The sequence below is a fragment of the Canis lupus genome, chromosome X (genome assembly GCF_048164855.1).
Source record: "Canis lupus baileyi chromosome X, mCanLup2.hap1, whole genome shotgun sequence".
NCBI classification, from domain to species: Eukaryota; Metazoa; Chordata; class Mammalia; order Carnivora; family Canidae; genus Canis; species Canis lupus.
In genome coordinates this window covers 43601626-43619985 of record NC_132876.1, presented here as the reverse complement: position 1 = coordinate 43619985, position 18360 = coordinate 43601626, and the positions used below count along the sequence as shown (strand labels likewise).

At 38.1% G+C, this 18360-nt stretch overlaps 1 protein-coding gene across 3 annotated transcripts in view; it reads right to left on the bottom strand.

Moving 5' to 3' along the window:
* Positions 1-18360, bottom strand: part of MORC4 (MORC family CW-type zinc finger 4) — a 53154-nt gene that overhangs the window by 27193 nt on the left and 7601 nt on the right. For 2 of the 3 annotated variants that reach the window (XM_072817866.1, XM_072817865.1), the window contains exons 4-9: positions 13517-13734; positions 12729-12876; positions 10152-10284; positions 9719-9847; positions 5524-5643; positions 3805-3905 (exon numbers count right to left, since the gene is read on the bottom strand). In XM_072817866.1, the coding sequence (XP_072673967.1) occupies positions 3805-3905; positions 5524-5643; positions 9719-9847; positions 10152-10284; positions 12729-12876; positions 13517-13734 (849 nt within the window). The remainder of the gene's footprint in view (positions 1-3804; positions 3906-5523; positions 5644-9718; positions 9848-10151; positions 10285-12728; positions 12877-13516; positions 13735-18360) is intronic. The other variant, XM_072817867.1, reaches the window with a different exon arrangement.

Here is an 18360-nt window from a genome sequence, read left to right as displayed (position 1 = left end):
AAGGGGAACCCTCCCGCACTGTGGGTGGGAATGTGAACTGGTGCAGCCACTCTGGAAAACTGCGAGGAGGTTCCTCAAAGAGTTAAAAATAGATCTGCCCTACGACCCAGCAATTGCATTGCTGGGGATTTACCCCAAAGATACAGATGCAATGAAGCGCCGGGACACCTGCACCCCGATGTTTATAGCAGCAATGTCCACAATAGCCCAACTGTGGAAGGAGCCTCGGTGTCCATCGAAAGATGAATGGATAAAGAAGGTGTGGTTTATGTATACAATGGAATATTACTCAGCCATTAGAAACAACAAATACCCACCATTTGCTTTGACGTGGATGGAACTGGAGGGTATTATGCTGAATGAAATAAGTCAATCAGAGAAGGACAAACATTATATGGTCTCATTCATTTGGGAAATATAAAAATAGTGAAAGTGAATAAAGGGGAAAGGAGAAAAAAATGAGTGGGAAATATCAGAAAGGGAGACAGAACATGAGAGACTCCTAACTCTGGGAAACGAACTAGGTAGGGGTGGTGGAAGGGGAAGTGGGTGGAGGGTGGGGGTGTCTGGGTGACGGGCACTGAGGGGGGCACTTGATGGGATGAGCACTGGGTGTTATTCTATATGTTGGCAAATTGAACACCAATAAAAAAAAAAAAAGAAGTAGGATCATCGGAGTGATGTGATGTGAGAAGGACTTGACCCACCACTGATGGCTCTGAAGATGGAGAGAGAGGGCCATGCACAGGACAAGGAATGCCAGCAGCCTCTAGGAGTTGGAAACTTCTAGAAATGGATTCCCCCCCTGGAGCCCTCAGAGAGGAATGTAGCCCTGCTAACCTTAATTTTAGCCTAGTGAGGCTAGGCACAAATTTTATTTGTGTTGGGACTTCTAACCTACAGAACTCTAAGGCAATAAATCAGCATTGTCTTAAGCCACGAAGTTTGTGGTGATTTGCTCGAACAGGAAGAGAAGACCATTTCTATTATTTAGAGGTAGAAGTTGAGTGTCACGGTACTTTCCTCAAAAATATAGAATACCCTATTGCTCCCCTCTGTTTGAGTTTATTATGTGCAGCTTGGCATGCAGTCTGGGAACTGTGGCTCTAGGGTAGGAGTCAGCAAACTACAGACTGTGGACCAAATTCAGGCCACTGCCTGCTTTTGTAAAAGAAAAATGTCTTGGACACAGACATGCTCATTCCTTTACTTATTTTCTAGGGCTTTTATACTGCTTTTATACTACAGTAGAACTGAGTAGTGTGACAGACCACATGGCCCACAAAAACTAAAATATTTACTTCCTGGCCCTTCACAGGAAAAGTGTGTCAATTCCTGCTTCAGGAGATGGCCCTATTCTGTCTATTCAACTCTATTTCCCTTCACTCTAGTTGTGTCCTCTTCCCACACCCTATATTCTCACCATTTTGAGTTCCTGTCACTACTTGTCATGCTATAGTTCCATCCTGGAATTTCTTTCCCTCCTGTTTCTAAGTCCTGTATCCTTTCAGACAAATCTCAAGTCATAACTTCCACTTAAAACCTTCCCTATCTGTTCTATCAGGGCATTTTTCCTGTACCATATCACTTAGGTTTTGACTGATCACACAGCCATTTTATTGCTGTCTAAACTGTTTCACATATATGACAATTCATCATTACAAACAGACTGTAAGCTCCTGAAAGGCAGCATCCATACCTTGAATTTCTCTGGAAGACTCCACAAAGCCCAGCCACGGTGCCATTGCACCAGTGAGGTGGTCAGTGGGTGTGTGTTCATGGTATTTCTTAAGCTGAAATTCACTCTAAAAACGTTGTCAGTTTGAGTCCTGATAGTTGCAGCTGAAATCTGATATCCATAACTATTAAGAGTGATATTACAGATGATTTATTTGTAGACATTCCAGTACTATGATGGCTGGTATCTCTTTTAGCATTTGCAGTTTTGATTTCTATCATACTCTTAGGATGAGTTTCTGATAGCAGACAGCCTTCTCTAATCCCCTTCTCAAAGTCTTCTGTTTTTTTTTTTAACTAAACACCTTTTCATTTATATAAAATACAGTGAAAAAGGATAATGATGCCAGAATTGGGATAAGAGTAATACAAATTTGTTATCCTCAAAAGATTCTGTATGTAGGATAGTATACTAGTTTCCTGTTTTCAATAAAATGTGTAGCAGATATTAAGCTACTTAAGCAAAAGTCCTAGATATTTAACTAGATAAAACTACTGTCTATGGAATATCTCTATTTAAATGCCCTGCAATCACCTCAAACTCATCATAGTAAAACAAAACATCACAAGCCAAGGTCTAATCCCTCTAAAATTTAAAAGGTAGATGTGGGGGGGGGGTAACAAAGATGATATAAGAAAGATGTTAAGTACTGTTTAATATCTAATATTTGGACTTCACAAATCTTAACTATTTCATTTTCACCAGAAATTCACTGTTCCTTTCACTCAAGAGAAAAAGAATGACTTGGCTCTGAAACTTGTCCAACTGATGTCATTTCTAAACTTTCACTCTTAAGAGTCAGGTCCTAGTGGAAGATCTCTATTATGGGCCAGACTCATTTAAAAGGCCATATTCCTTAAACTGAGGGCAGGTGGTTACCACACCCACTGGGTGGCCTGAGGAATCAAGAACCCATTGCCCTGAAATTAATTTAGGGTTGCCACCCAAACAGCTGTCTCTTTTTCAAGCAGTAAACCGAAAATTCCTATGGCTCCTGATAAATTACGGTGTAAGATTTAACTAATTCTATTACATTTTTTGGGTACAAACCAAAATAAATTTGGGGAAGGCTTCCTGCCCCCCCTCTAAAATTTGCTATGAGGTTTTAGGGAAAAGGACACCAAATGTCCTCATACCTTCTTTCTCCTTACTACTAGAGCACCGCCTACCCTCTCCTGCCTAGACTTTCCTCTGCTTAGAATGTCTTTTCCCTATCTGTCTACCTAGCAAACTCCAATTTCTCCTTCAAGATTAAGCTCAAGTAGGATCTGCTCTGTGAAGCTTTGTTTGACCCTTTAGGCATATTTGAAGGCTCTTCCCATTTTGCATGTATCCTCCATTGAAGCAACTATTTTATGGGTATTTGTTTCTTCTTTGCATACATCTCATCTAGTTTGTTCACAGGCATCAAGGATTCTTATCTTTCATTCTTCTGTCCCTAGTAGCTAGCACATAGGAGATATACTTAAGAAGGAATGAATAATCCATCCCTCGCTAAAAGTTTTACAACAAATTGTTGTTATCTTGGCTTCATTGACTCCTTTTTTTGTCTCCTAAAAATATCCTTGCTGTTTCAGCCTCAGTGTCAAGTTCCTTTTTCATTTTTTGTCTCACTTATGAAATCTAGATGCTTCCATGAAAACACACACATCTCTCCTGCTGCTTTCCTCTCAATCTGTTCACCGGCTTCAAGAAATTCTTTTGGAACAAACTTCAAACTGTGGCTTTTTTTCCCCTAACATATTTGATGCCTGCAGATCCTTTCATCCCTTTTCATTAAGATCAATCCCAACTCTTTGTTTTACCAGAAGTATCTTATGAAGTGACTGCCATGCTCTTTCCATACTTTTTAAAGGTAAATTTTATCTCAACTGGGCTCTCTCTATATAATGTATCAATAAGCTTTCATTGAAAAATCAAGTAATTTTATCTCTCATCTTGGAAGAGTGGTTTAAAGGAATTCTCAGCTCATCTGGCTGGCTTTTAGTGATGATTTGAGAAATTGCAGAGGATAGAATCAGATCTGAATAGACTATCAGAAACACCTCAGGTTGGGAGTGACTCACCGGTACTCCTTGGTGTATTCAAAGTCTTGTTTGTTATATGCAGGTTTTAAGAAATTGCACTCGATGACTCCAATTACTCCCACACCTTCTCCATGAGTTGGCTTTGAAAAAAAATATTAAGTTCAACACTTACATTACTGTTGACCATCTGGAAGCATTTCCTTTTGATTTTAAGCAGTAATAGAAAGGTTACATAACATTCAAAGGCAAGGAAAGTACAGCAACATCTAGAGAAATACCCAGGATGAACTTGAACAGACCACAAGTATTCCACTGGACTGGAACCTCTGACCAATTCTAAGGCAGAGATTTTCAAACTATGATCCATAGATTCTCTAGGATTTTCCAGGGATTAATAGCCATCTCTACTTCATGCACACTACTTCCACCTTCATCTGTTTTATATTATTGGATTGCTGTAAGATTTCCTTTGAACAAAGAATGACAATGCTAAAAAAAAAAAAAACAAAGACAAACAAGGCTACATACTACTTTTCTATGGAATAGAAACCAACCTTCATCAGAAAAGCAATTTTAAGGATAATATGTAAACATCACACTCTACAAAAATAAGTAATTTTTATATATTTAGGCTACCAAACAATTACAAAAGGGAGTCAGGGGACGCTTCTGTGGCTCAACAGTTTAGTGTCTGCTTTTGGCCCAGGGCATGATCCTGGAGTCCTGGGATTGAGTCCCACATCAGGCTCCCTGCATGCAGCCTGCTTCTCCCTCTGCTGGTGTCTCTGCCTCTCTCTCTTTCTCTCTCTCTCTGTCTCTCATGAATAAATAAAATCTTTAAAAAAAAAGGGGGGGAGTCAGACTAGCAGTGGTTATTAATGACAAGCTGATATAAAATACTTTGGGATTTAAAAAGTCAAGGTGTAATTAGGATGGCATTCATATATGTGTTGTACATATAAAGATGATATAACAATGAAAAGCAGCATAGGCTGTAAATTAGCTATCCTAGATCTTCTATAACTTTGTCCTACTGTGTAACGCAAAGCGGTTTACCATCTTTCATGCTTTAGCAATCTTATCTATAAAATGGGAATGAATAGGATATTTGTGGATCTGACAACTTGAACATGCCATTAAAACACTGAAGATGATGGTAGTATTTGTACAGTTCAATTTGTATAGTATATTCATTATTTATCCCATTTAAGCTTCTCAGCCTGGTAAGCTGTAGGGTAGGCAGAGCAGATAAAATCATTTCTGTTGCTTTTATTTTACAGGGAAGGAAAGATGAGCCTTAGAGAAATGTAAAAATTTAGTTAAAGTTCCTCAGATTTTAAGTGGAAAAGGCAGAATTCAAATCCGGGTCAAATTTAGCGGTCATCAACCACTAAATTTCATTCTGCTTCTACTGTGCCTTATTGTCTCTCCAAGAAAGTAGAAAGAGCTATCTTAAACACTAATAAACCAATACACATGGCAAAGTTACTGGTGTTCTAATACTCTCTCTTCTCAACAGCTACCTGGAAAATGCATTCAGTAAAGCTCCTGGATTAATTAACACCGGTGAAGAATGAGAAGTAGAAAGAGCTTTCCAACAAAAGACAGCTCACTGATAACACAGAGTTCCAGGATCAGATTTAACAACCATCATAAGGTGGGAGTAAAAGCAATTAATGAGTCTATCCCCTTTGCAAATTTCAAATCCTCTTCTTTCTCTTTTCAGCCTTCTATGACAAAGAAACATTAACCACTCACCTTCACCTGGCATCCCACCTTCTCAAAAGACTTTATGAGTCGGTTGTTATGATACATCATGACTCCAAACTGGTTATAATTCTTGCAAGAGAACCCAAAAGTTATTTTCACTTGCTTATTCTGAGAGGAAAATCATTAAGGAATCAAACACCATGGGATTTAGCAAACAATATTTTGCACTGTTAGAGCAAAAAAAAAAAAAAAAAACAAAAAAAAAAAAAAAAAACAAAAAAACATCATATACCATTGGATTTAAGTTGGTATAACCCTTCCAGGGGACATTTACAAAATCTGTAGCAATAACTTTAAAAATATTCTTAATCTGTGACCAAGTAATTCTCCTTCCAGGAATTTATCCTAGAGAAATAGGAAAGTTCATAAAGGCTTATGAGTTATAGAGATTGGTCAATTAGCTAGAATGACAGAAAAACAAATAATTTAAATGTCTGACAATAAGGGGATGTCTAAATAAATGTTAGTATATTTACATGGTCTATTACATGCCTTTGAAAATTATGTCCCTGAAAAATATTTAGGGACATTAGGAAATGTTCAGAATATAATGATAAGTATTATCTAAAAATATGTATATAGGAATACATGCATAGAAAAGAGTGTAGGAAATACACCAAAATATCATCAGTGGTTCAAAAATTCATAAACAATCACAAAACATTTCTTAACCTGTGCTAGTTGCTCAATTTGCTGCTAGGTAAGATAAGAGTGGTAGCTAGTACAATACAAATCCACACAATTACAGGTGATGCTTGAACAGTATGGATTTGCACTGCACAGATCTACTTGTGCATAGATTTTTTTTCAATAAATACACTGGAAAAATTCTTGGAGATTTGTGCCAATTTTTGAAGACTCACAAATACACTGTGCAGCCCAGAAGTGCCCCCCGCAAAAAAAAGAAAAAGTTAGGTATTATTGTAAGGATGCAGTTTATACTACCATACAGAACATATGTTAATTGTTCATGTTATTAGTAAAGCCTCCTAACAAGAGTATGCTATTAGTAGTTAGGATTCTGGGGAGTCCAAAGTTATACTCAGATTTGCGACTGTGCAAGGGAGTAGGTGTCCCTAACCCTTGTATTGTTCAAGAGTCAACTGTATAAGCAATAAGGTAAGTCCTGCTAATCATGCAAAACACAATGAAAGCAAAAGCGAGAATAAAGAAGAATAAAGTCACTTTTTAAGGGTAAAGGACAATGAATAGTCCTGTTGTAATATGTTTCATGGAAAGAAGTGAACAAGCTTGGAGACATGAAATAAAGTGAATTAAATATTATACGTAAAAGATGAACAATGATATGTTTTTAGCAGGTTCTATTTGATTCAAAAACCAAGATAAGAGAGTGAGAAAGACAAAGGGGGAGACAGAGAAACTGAAATTTCTATTAAAACAAATACTAAGAAATCTTCAGGTCCAAATGAGCTGAAATTTGTTACTGATTCCAAAAACGATCTCCATTGCCCTCTCTATGTAATATTAGTCACTTGCATCGAATCCAGTTAACAAATAGGTCAGGTATGATACAAAGACATCATACAGGGGGCTACACGACAGAGTAAAGTTTGGCTCAGAAATTACGTTCTGGGCTCGAGAAGTTCCAATCAAATCTCAGGTAAGACTATTCCCATGAAAAAGCAAAACAGGACAAACTCCCCAAAACAAACTCAAACTCTATACTATCAAATTTAACATTTTTTAGAGATATGTCAAATTCTTCTGTTGCATGCTTTTAAAATTCTAAATCACGGGGTGGCAGTGCACTGGGGTAGGAGGTTTCCCAAACTAGTATAAGAAGGAAGGACAAGAAGAGAAAAGAGGCCTTTGATAACTGAGGAATAATTAAGTCAACATCAGTGATCTTGTCTCTCTTTGATGTTGGGGTAAATTTTATCAGAAGTTTCATGTCATTCATGCCTATAGTGAATTCATTTAGCCCAAATTCTAACAGGGGAAGATAACTAGTTTAATGGGAAATTAGGTTGAAGTATATGTCACATGCATTGCTGTTAAAAAAAGAAAAACTGTGGGGGGTGGCACCTAGGTGGCTGAGTGGTTGCTTTGTCTCAGGTCATGATTCCAGGGTCCTGGGATCGAGTCCCACATCAGGCTCCCCCCTCCCAGGGAGCCTGTTTCTCCCTCTGCTTATGTCTCTGTCTCTCTGTCTGTGTCTCTCATGAATAAATAAAATCTTTAAAAAAAAAGAAAAAAGAAAAAATGGGCACCTGGGTGGCTCAGTCTGTTAAGCCTCTAACTTGTGATTTCGGCCCAGGTCACAATCTCATGGGTCATGACACTAAGCCAGGCGGGGGGCTTCCGGCTCAGCAGGGAGTCTGCTTGAGATTCTCTCTCTCCCTCTCCCCCCACACATGTACATGTGCTCACTCTCTTATATAAATACATTGAAAAAAAGCCCAAATTGGAATCATTTGCCCCCCAAGTAAACAAATCAGGACTTAGTTCTGGCTCTAAACAATCCCAGGAGTATGACCTTTCAAGAGTCCATCTGAAATTTCCTGCTCAACACTATGTACATGATAAAAACCCTGCTTTTCCCTTCTCCCACAAAAAGAAGCTGACCTGGCCTAAAATAATCCTTTCTTTTCTTTTGCTAACAACTTTTTGCTCCATCCTATAATACCTTCCACTTTGTATAGCTCCTGGGACCATCTCTTAATTGCTAAATGGGATGCTGCCCTCTTCACAGATCACTTAATAAAACCAATTAGATCTTCAGGAGAATTGTATTTTTCAGCAGTGCACAGGAATTGCTCTGACAGAAACCCACAAAAGAAAGAAGCTGGAGACAGAAATGTGGCATCCCCTGAAATAGTGGTTGGAAAGTACTTCTTTACAACTGGCTCTGTTAAACCTAGGACATTAAGATCCTAGCCTACATACAGTGAATTACAGCTAATGTACCTACAAAATATAACAACACTAGTTCTGGGTTTGCTAAGATGGCCTTGTTCAGGGCTTTTTTCTTTTTCAAAAGCTTTTGTAGTAGAGAAGGTATGTGATCCCCAAAAAAGGAGAAAATCACTTGACTTATGAGTAAGGACTTACACAGCTTTTAAGAAAGGGAATAACAATTTCTAATTTTTGGTCACATAAGAAAGACAAAGCAAACTAGGTAAAGCAAATCGGGTGGGAACATGTTTCTTGGGCCAAGAGCTGTGCTTAGTTACTAGAAAATAAATTATGAGAGCAATTCTTCATGACTGCTTAGGAGTTCTCCCCTTCCAAAGACTTTATTTTTGCCCCAAAAGCCATCAACAGAGTTGGACCTAATTTCCATAGTTCATCTTAAGATTTTTCTCAAGAATCTGAAATCCATTCCCAGGGTAATAGGGGGTAGAAGTGAAAATCAGTATTACTTCTTTGAGTGGCTCCCATTATGACAAGTATCAGGAAATCCATGTCAAACCTGTTGAGGATTTACCTCACCCTAGGAAATCAACCTTTAATTTTCACTCTCCTAACTTCCATCAATATAAGTCTAGACTTGTAACAACAAAGATCATACTATGCCCAAAAGATTAACATGTTCTAGTTAATATTTGATTATTTCAATGTAACATATAACAAAATTCAAGTGCAAACCATACAGCATGGATCACTCCTTATGGCAGAGAGTCTCAAACCTGGCTACTCAGTAGAATTAGCTGAAGATTTAAAAATAAATTATTCCTATTAGAAAAAGATATTTCAGAATCTTCTAACCCAGAATCTCCAAAATCTCAGGATGCTGTATGATTTTAATAATTTCCAGATGGTTTCTGATAAAACTAACATATCTATTGGCATTTAAGAAATACTTTCAAAAAAAAAAGAAACACCTTTTTAAAGAATATACTGTATGGGTACCTAGGTGGCTCAGTTAGTTAAGCATCCAACTCTTGATTTCAGCTCAGGTTATGATCTTGGGGATGTAAGATTGAGCCCCACATTGGGCTCCACATGGAGCCTGCTTGAGATTCTCTCTCTCCCTCTCCCTCTGCCCCTCCTCCCTGTTCTTGCTCTCTCTCTCTAAAAAAAAAGAATATACTGTTATAAGATTTGTATTACAACACACATTTTTCAATTGGGAAAAAAAATCATTTTTGTTTTTTTTATTTCAACGTGGAAATCTAATCCTGAAATGAAGAGGTCCAATTTCATGTAGTTGTAAGGATACAGTAAAAGTAGGTTTATATAAATCATATCCTACATTAGCCAGGCTCTTGGCAATCATCTGAGTAGTCACCTTCTTTTGACGCAGAAAAATTTTCATTCGTGGCTTCATATACAGAATACCACAAAATGCCTATGGAACAGCAAAGGGAAAATTATTATATGACATCACCAATTCTACTAACATCCTCATAAACACTGCTAGTGACTGAGATCTATTCTGGGTAAAGATGTGGCTTAGTTTCTCTACCTTGTTATCTCAACTACTGCACAAAAGTGCTACTGACAGTATTAGCTATAGAGGAGACAGTGAAAAGGAATCCTGGCACAGGGCTAAAAGTTTGTCATCTTTATATAACTGAGATCTTGTTCTGAAATATTTTCATGTTACAAGAGATCTTACCTCTCGTTGTTGAAGAAAAACCACTCTTACTCACCCGTAAAGAATACTCTGTTTCTGGCAGCTCACAGGTAACATCACCAGTCTCTTTTTCTTCTGTGCCAAAGTCTGATACCAGGATGTCATATTGATCTGTATCAAAGTCCAACTCAGATTTTCCATCTTTATTTCTGGGTAAAAGAGACAAGTACCAATCTAACAAATACTGATTCCAAAGGACAAAAATGCATCAGGAACCCAAGAGAGAAGAAACAATATAAGCCAAAACTCAGACACATATTTCTTTCCCTATCAGTACAAAGGAGCTATAAATTACTTGGTTTGAAGATCACACAATACTTAGAGGTATTCCTAGTCTAAACAAATCGACTGTTTCATAGAAGTGGTGAGCCAAGTACAAAAGACAAAAAAAGGGAAAGTGGAAATGTCTGATTTGATAAATCAAATGGATGTCAGCTACTCTCAGACTGGGATCTTAAAATAGATCCAAACTTTCTGGGTACTGCTGGGTAGGTCATTCAACATCATCCACTCTAACTGAATAAATAGAAGAATGAATCAAAACCTACTTCTGATTTCAGCAATAGTATAAGGACTAATGAAATACCAAGATTCCCTAGATCTAATCCTATTTCTTTGAGGAAGGAAAAAAAGGTTGCCATAGAAACAGCATGTATCTGCTAGTCCTCTGAAATATCATTTATGGAATTATCATTTAAATATAATAGTGCTCATATTCCTTTCACAAGGATCTTTCTTCTTCTCATAATCCTTTTGGGCTACTTAGCTTTGATCCATTCTGAGACCCTGGACTATATTGCTAACAACTGCCAGGGTGAAAAGGCAAGACCCATCTTTGTTCCTGGAAAAAAACCCAAAACAAGAGATGAGCTACAGAGAAAACATATATATCAGAACAGCCGTTCCCAAAGTTTGTTCTGTGGAACAGTAGTTCCCCTAAATACGAAATAAGTAGGGACACCTGGGTGGCTCAGTGGTTGAGCATCTGCCTTCGGCTCAGGGCCTGATACTGGGGTCCTGGGATCGATTCCTGCATTGGGCTCCCCACAGAGAGGAGCCTTCTTCCTCTGCCTGTATCTTTGCCTCTCTCAGTGTGTCTTCCATGAATAAATAAATAAAATCTTTTTTAAAAAGAGAAGTAAGTAATAAGGGTTGTATGACTGAATAAAATTGAGAAACAATTCTTGGCCCTCAGGGCCACCTCAAGCTCTAGTGATACCTCCTCTCATACTTCAGCCTCTATTAGCTCAGAGGTGCTGTGTTGAAAATGTAAAAAACGCCCACCTCACTATAATAGTACATTCTGAATTTTCCAGGATGTTCCTGATTCTTGCTACCTCACTCCACTTGCACACATTCTCTAAGGAGGTTCCCTGCCCTCCTTGCACCCAACCATTCACCATTCAAGGAAAACAGGTCTGGAGAAACTGCTTTTTTTTTTTTTTAAATTGGGAAAACCACATACTATATAGCTCTCTTACACATTTTCAAGGCCAACTGAAATAACATTAGCATAAGAAAGCCTCTGAGAAATCCTGCAAAAAAGCAACATGGTAAACTTTGTTTCAGACAGCTTTTCCCCCAGTTATTGACCATGGAATCTTTTATTCACATAACACCTAATACCATATAACTGAGAAACAATGTACAAAGAAAAAAGTCTTCTTAATGTGTTTAAATCATTGGAAACACCTCAGGAAAATGATCCTTTATAATATAAATTAAATTTACTTGAGATTTTTCCCAGTAGGACACAGGAAGATCTAAATTACCAATGTATATATATATTTTTAAAAATCTCCTTATTTTATTTTTAATTGAAAGTACTCTTTATAAAATACCAGCATACTTTATACAGTTTTACCAGCTAAGAAATGAGGCAAAATACTTGACCTAAGGAGAAAAAGAATGAATACATCTGATACCCTGTTCTGTTAAAGATACCAGTATCCCTTCTATCTTATATATAAGGTTTGTAGACTTTTGTGGACACTGTTAAATGTATTCTACCAGACATGACAAATTAAACAAATGATGACTTATCCTAAAGTATTTCCAGATGGTTTTATTAGCTCTAAACATATGATGTGAAGCCAGTATCATTATTATAGTTCAAATTTATCTGCTTCAAAGATTTTCATACTTCTAAGCCAGCTGCTCTGAAGGCAGAAATAAGAGGTCCTTATTTTCAAAGATCATGTTGTGCTTTGTTATTTCTCTTTCTCATACTTCATTTTCATTGTCAAATGCATAAAATAACTATCATTATTCTATCTCAAAACAATGTCCATGAATCTAAGAAATTCATAATGTATTCTGAAGATCTTATAATAATGTTGAACTGTCTTGGTTATTTCTGGCAATAGCCTCAGAATATGTGGATCTCCACTTTATCAAGCTCCACATCTCACCAGTTAAGAACCACTTTCTCAAACAGGAACTGTGGTTCAATGAAAGTGAAGGAAAGATGTGCAATGAGATCCAAATATGCATCCAAATTTATCTACTCTGCTTCTCTAGAGAGGGGTTTGTCAAGTGTCCTTCATCCTACTACCTTTGCTTACTTGAGTCTATCACCCCTAAGATACAATACCTGCGGATGTTCCAGATGAGAACCCGAGTGCCTTTTTTGCCTGGGATGGCGTCAAACTGGGACAGCAAGTCATTTTCACTGTTGAAAATGGAATAGTTCAAGATGGCTTCTAGGCTGGGCAAGGAGTCCTCAGTGATGATCATTTTTTGTAAGACCAAATACAGTCAAAGAAAAATGAGTATCTTAAAAGGATACGATCAATTTGGGACATCTGGGTTGCATGTTGGGACAAAATATAGTCATACAGTTGGAAGCATGAGCATTATTGCTACAGAAAAAAGGGAAGGGGGAAAATGGAGAAAGGTCACAGAGACACTCAAATTAGTCACCCTTGCAGACTACCGCTTTGAAAATACACTGTGAACCAAAGCTGTTTAAGAAACAGATCAAAGGCTGAATCTTTAGACTCAGGAAGCAATGAGTTCAAACTTTACTGCAGTGTTGCTTGGGTCTAGACAACCTGTCATTCTAATAGAAATAACAGCTTGTCTTAGGTGTATAGGGAAATGAGCCATTCTGCTCTCAGATAAGCTGACAAATACTATGTATCTCAAAAACAATGGAAGTTTCAATACAATAAAAAACATTTCTAAGCTTCTATCAACAGTACTTTTACTTCCAAAAGTATTTCATAGGGTGAAATTCCAGTTAAATTTAGGACACTTGAATATCTCTTTAAATATGAAAACTTTTGATAGCTGGATTTGAGCTGAAGACAAGAGATTTCTATTGTAATAGGCAGATCAGACTCATTCTGAACGGACATTCTCCATTTTCAGAAAGGATATTGTTTTGCTGGTTGAATGGAACAATTGGTACAATAACTGCCTGGGCCTGGACACATTCCAGATAGGTCTGTGATAGGAGTCCAACAGTGAGCGTACCCCCATTCTTGGTGAAGACAAGAGCGTCCTTTCCTAGCCGCATGGAACCTGACTTGAAACCATTACCAAAGATGCCGATGGGACACTGGCTCTTCTTTATTACTTTATCTGTAAAGCCAAAGCTGTAATTACACAAAAAAAAATCAGAAAGGTAAAAAGCATCCTAAGACAGGTTGACAGGCAGAATGGCTTTCAGATGAAAAACACTTATAAAAAGTCACTCCTTCTTTCTTCCTTTTGGTACCTCTGGGCAAAACTATCAAGTGAAAGCCATATGACATTACTATGAGGTAGCGGCCCTGGTTCTCCCGTGTGGCTGGTGTGTGTACAGATGCCTCCATCACAGTAGTCAGACTTGATGAACGTGAAGATGGCCTCTTCTTGCTGCCTAACAGGGAGAACTGGAGGAGGCCACGAGCAGCTGCCTTTCTTGTCTGGATAGAATGGTTGTGATTACTAATAGTAAAGTAAGGGTAGGGTGAAAAGGGTGGTTATCTCACAGAGCACATGGGTGTGGGTCACAAAATCAACCCACAGCAGTGCTGGTCAGAAATACCAGATGAGGCATCCCCCCTATATCACCTTCTCGAAATCTGAGAAGTCAGAGGTTGCGTATCTTAACAATTTCAACTCTCCACCCAAAGGATAACCCTTTCAATTCTTAACCTCTGCTCCATCTGCTGAGACAGTTTGTTGGAATGTGGTCAGAGAATAAAAATAGGTAATTAATTCTGCCACTGAATACCAGCAAGCAGCTGCGGTCTGAGGTCTCTCTTGTTTGATCAGGGGGCTTTCATTGGGTCACCTCGACAATCTCTGCAGCCAGATACTTTCCCTTTTCCTAGGCTCCCCATTCCAACACACAACAGAATAACAGAAGCAGAAAAGTGGAAGATACAAAATCCAGAATGATGATTGGCTCCTTCATAGGTCTTCTCTTGCCACAAATAAAATTTTAAGGACTGCTTCTCTCCAGACAAAGTGCATAATGTTGTACGGTAACATTCATTCAATAAATATTGACTGAGTCCCTATTATGTACTATGCATTGTGCTAAAGCACTGGAGACATGATGGTTAGTAAAAAAAAAAAAAAAAGAAGACTTGATTCTTTCTTTCATGGTTTACAGTCTAAGGAGGGATTTCATCTATTACAGATTAGATGCTTCTCCAATACCAATTAAGTAGACACTCTATCTGCCATGGCTGAGTGGTTTGGCCTTGGTTCTTACTCTTCTGAGCAGGATTGAGGTGCCTAGTTTCTACTTCCTGAAGGCTGTGGCTTGTGCTTACGCCCTATGAAAGAGGGACCACCTTTTACTTTTCTATTTCAAAACATGTTACACAATAATGCCATCGTGTCCTTCTAGATCCTTCCTAGGAGCTTTGATTATCCTATGGATAATTCCACTCACAGTAAAAGGTAGTTTCTAGGGCAGAAGTTCCTTTGAAAATACCAAAAGATCACTGAGTTTCTGCTGTCTATGGGCCTCAGTAATCCAGGAAATGAACTTCTAGAAGCTGGTAAAATCCAGGCATTCCTAATCCTCTTGTGTAACAAGTGCCTAGAAAAGATTCTAGGAGTTGTTAGGAGGATTACATTATATACTGTCTAGGGGCACCTGGGTGGCTCAGTGGTTGAGCTTCTGCCTTTGGCTCAAGTCATGATCCCAGGGTCCTGAGACCGAGCCCCACATCGGGTTCCCTGCAGGGAGTCTGCTTCTCCCTCTGCCTATGTCTCTGCTTCTCTCTGTTTCTCATGAATAAATAAATAAAATATTTTTTAAAATTATATACTGTCTATACAATACTCTTTTAAACTATAAAGTAGTATTCAGAGCTTAATTTTGAACTAACTCTAGAAGTCATTCTGAGAACTGTCCTGCACTATCCTGTACCTCTACTTCAGATTGAATGTTATTACCAAAAACTCAGGGCTCTTCAGAGATAGTCATCTTACCTGTCACATGGAATAGATTTATGTGCTTATTTCGACTTAAATTATCTCTAGTGCCATGAAAGCTTCACTGAAGTAGTTTAAGGGAAAGTGGTGAATACAGGGAGAATATATTAAATCCCCTCAATTTCCCAGCTTTTCCTGCCTCTTCTGCCACTTAACATTCCTTTTTTCCTTTGTAAGTATAAACCCTCATTGTGTTACTTAGTTTGGAAGAGACCAAATGACTATATGAGCTTGAGGAGATTAAGTAATAGCACGGGGCCAGAAATCAGAAGTGAAAAGGATAAGAGAAGTTAGAAGAGAGGAGCCAGAAGCTCTGGATTTTGTTGTTGTTGTTGTTATGTTCCACTTAACCCATTTATGTTTCTTTTATGCCATTTATGTTCCCATGTTAGGTATTCTGCTTAACTGAAAATTGTGGAATGGATGCCACATACTGATCAAATAACTACCGAGTGTAGAAGCCCTCACAACCAAGAAGAGAATTGTGGGGATGCATTTTATGTAGTTTATGTGTTTATGTAGTTGGTATAGCTCCCTAATTTTCCGAATATCTCTTGGCTTAGACGGTGGCTTCCCTAAGTCCTGTTCTATCCTTTCGTGTAAGAGACACCAATGGTAGTGTTTACATGCCGGCAGGGGGGAAGGGCTTGGATGTCAGCTTTTTGAGTGGAATCCAGGGAGTCAGCAGCTTGCTCCCGAGTTCCTTAGAATGTCAAGATTCTAGAATCTAAAGAGATCAGCTTAAATTGGGACTCTGATCAATGAAACAAACCTCAGCAAATCTGTGGCCATATGAGGGCAGGCAGTGCTGTTTCCTAGATAAATGATACAGAATATAAAGCAATGGAACACTGCTAAACACAGTTATTCTCTGGCTGTTGATTTAGAAGAACAGACCTACTAGGAAATGCACTTCTGAGCAGAGGTGGCAAATATTTTAATCCACAGATCTGTGCCTCTTTTTAATCCCTTACCTTTGAAAGAGCTTTCCTACCTTGTGGAGAAAGGTAACTGAACATATAGACTAGCTGGCTCACCACTATCCCCAGAAGCTAAAGAGAATTCACTGTGGACTTGAAAGGAATTTAATAATAGGCTTTTCCTTCTTAATTTTATTTTCATTGGGATTCTGTATTTATGGGAGAAACTTGCTGCAGCTATAGAACTATTTTATTAGCTCAGAAAAAGGAAGAGTACCATGAAGAGTTGGAAACTATGGGTAGGATTATTACAAATGTTATCGGTGAAATAAGAGTATCAGTGGGCTTAACCATTCTGCACCATTAGAGGTAATTACTTTACTATTATATAAAAGTAATATGTCCCTAACCAAAACCAAATGAACATACTTAATTTTCAAAGCTACCTCTAAAGTCCAATTATTTATAACGAAATTGTGGTAAGTGGAATCCATGGCTAGGAGTTAGGATTAGACTAAATGAACTTTTAAATAAATGGGACCTCCTAGCTCATTAAAGTTAGTTTTAAGATATGATCACAAATAGTATCTGGTACATATACATTAATCCAGGACTCAGTAAAAAATGGTCTAAAATTAATTTTTCAGTATGAAGAACAATGGCCCAGCTCAAATTAGTGGGAAAAATACTTGGTATGGTAACGCCAAAAAATGGTATGACAAGTAAGTTTCTGCCTGTTTTGCTATTTTGTTCCTTGGGGAGGGAACAAAATTATGAATGCATGATACTTACCCCTTTATCCTTCAGCTCAAATGCCACATCTTCAGGGTAGCCTGTTTTGATTCTCTAGACTAGGTTAGGTTAGAGCCTTCCATTATATATTCTCGTTGAAACTGTAGTCTTCCTTCATAGCACTTACCACTAGGTGAGATAACCTATTTAGTTGTATTACTGGTCAATTCTTTGCTATACTTCTCACTAAACCATCAGCCCCTTGAGGGTGAGGATCCTGTCTATCTGGTTCACCACTTTATCTCCAGTGACTTTCACATAGGGGCTCAGTAAAAATTTGTTGAATGAATCTGGAACAAAAATTTTGATTACTTTGAAACCACCCTCCTCTTTTCTCTTGCCTTATAACTATAAGCTCCAGCTTTCATAGAGGTAGTTCTGCCCACAAAACGGAAGGCACTCAGATTTACTGGGCCCACTATCTGGCACCCATGTTGCTGGGATAAAGTGTGGTGGAAAGGAACTATTAAAAAATAGGAAAAAATGAATACATATGTAATTAGAGGTATCAATGCTTTGGTTCCATTCCATCTAAAATTGTATTTTTTTAATATTAGCTTGAGGAGCTAAATGTAATGCTATAAATTAAAAGATAGGGCCAACTCTATGCCTTTACCAACATACTGGCCACATCTTTATCTTACTTCTAGAAGCTTTCCTCGAATATTCTTCTGATTATGCGGGTCTGAGACACCAAGTACACAGGCTGCTGAGTGGTAAAACCTGACATTTTACTTGGTTAATGCCCAAATTTCATTTCTTTGCTTTGCTGGATCAAAGGGATTACCCTATAAACGGGGTTACAGAATTAGAATGCCTTCCAAGAGAACTACGACCCATGCTTAAAAAGGGAGGATAGAAGGAAGGAGTTGAGGAAACACTTGTCTTTTACTGAGTAATAAACGAAGATAATCAAGTAGAAACTTATATTCTCAACTACAAACATTTTCAAGTGATTAAATGAACTGAGAGTGGTGACAGAAATCTCAGCCACCAACTTCAGCAGGTAGAAGAGAGAACGCCCTAATTTTGCAATTCTACTGCAACACTTTCCAAGATGATGTGTATGAATGT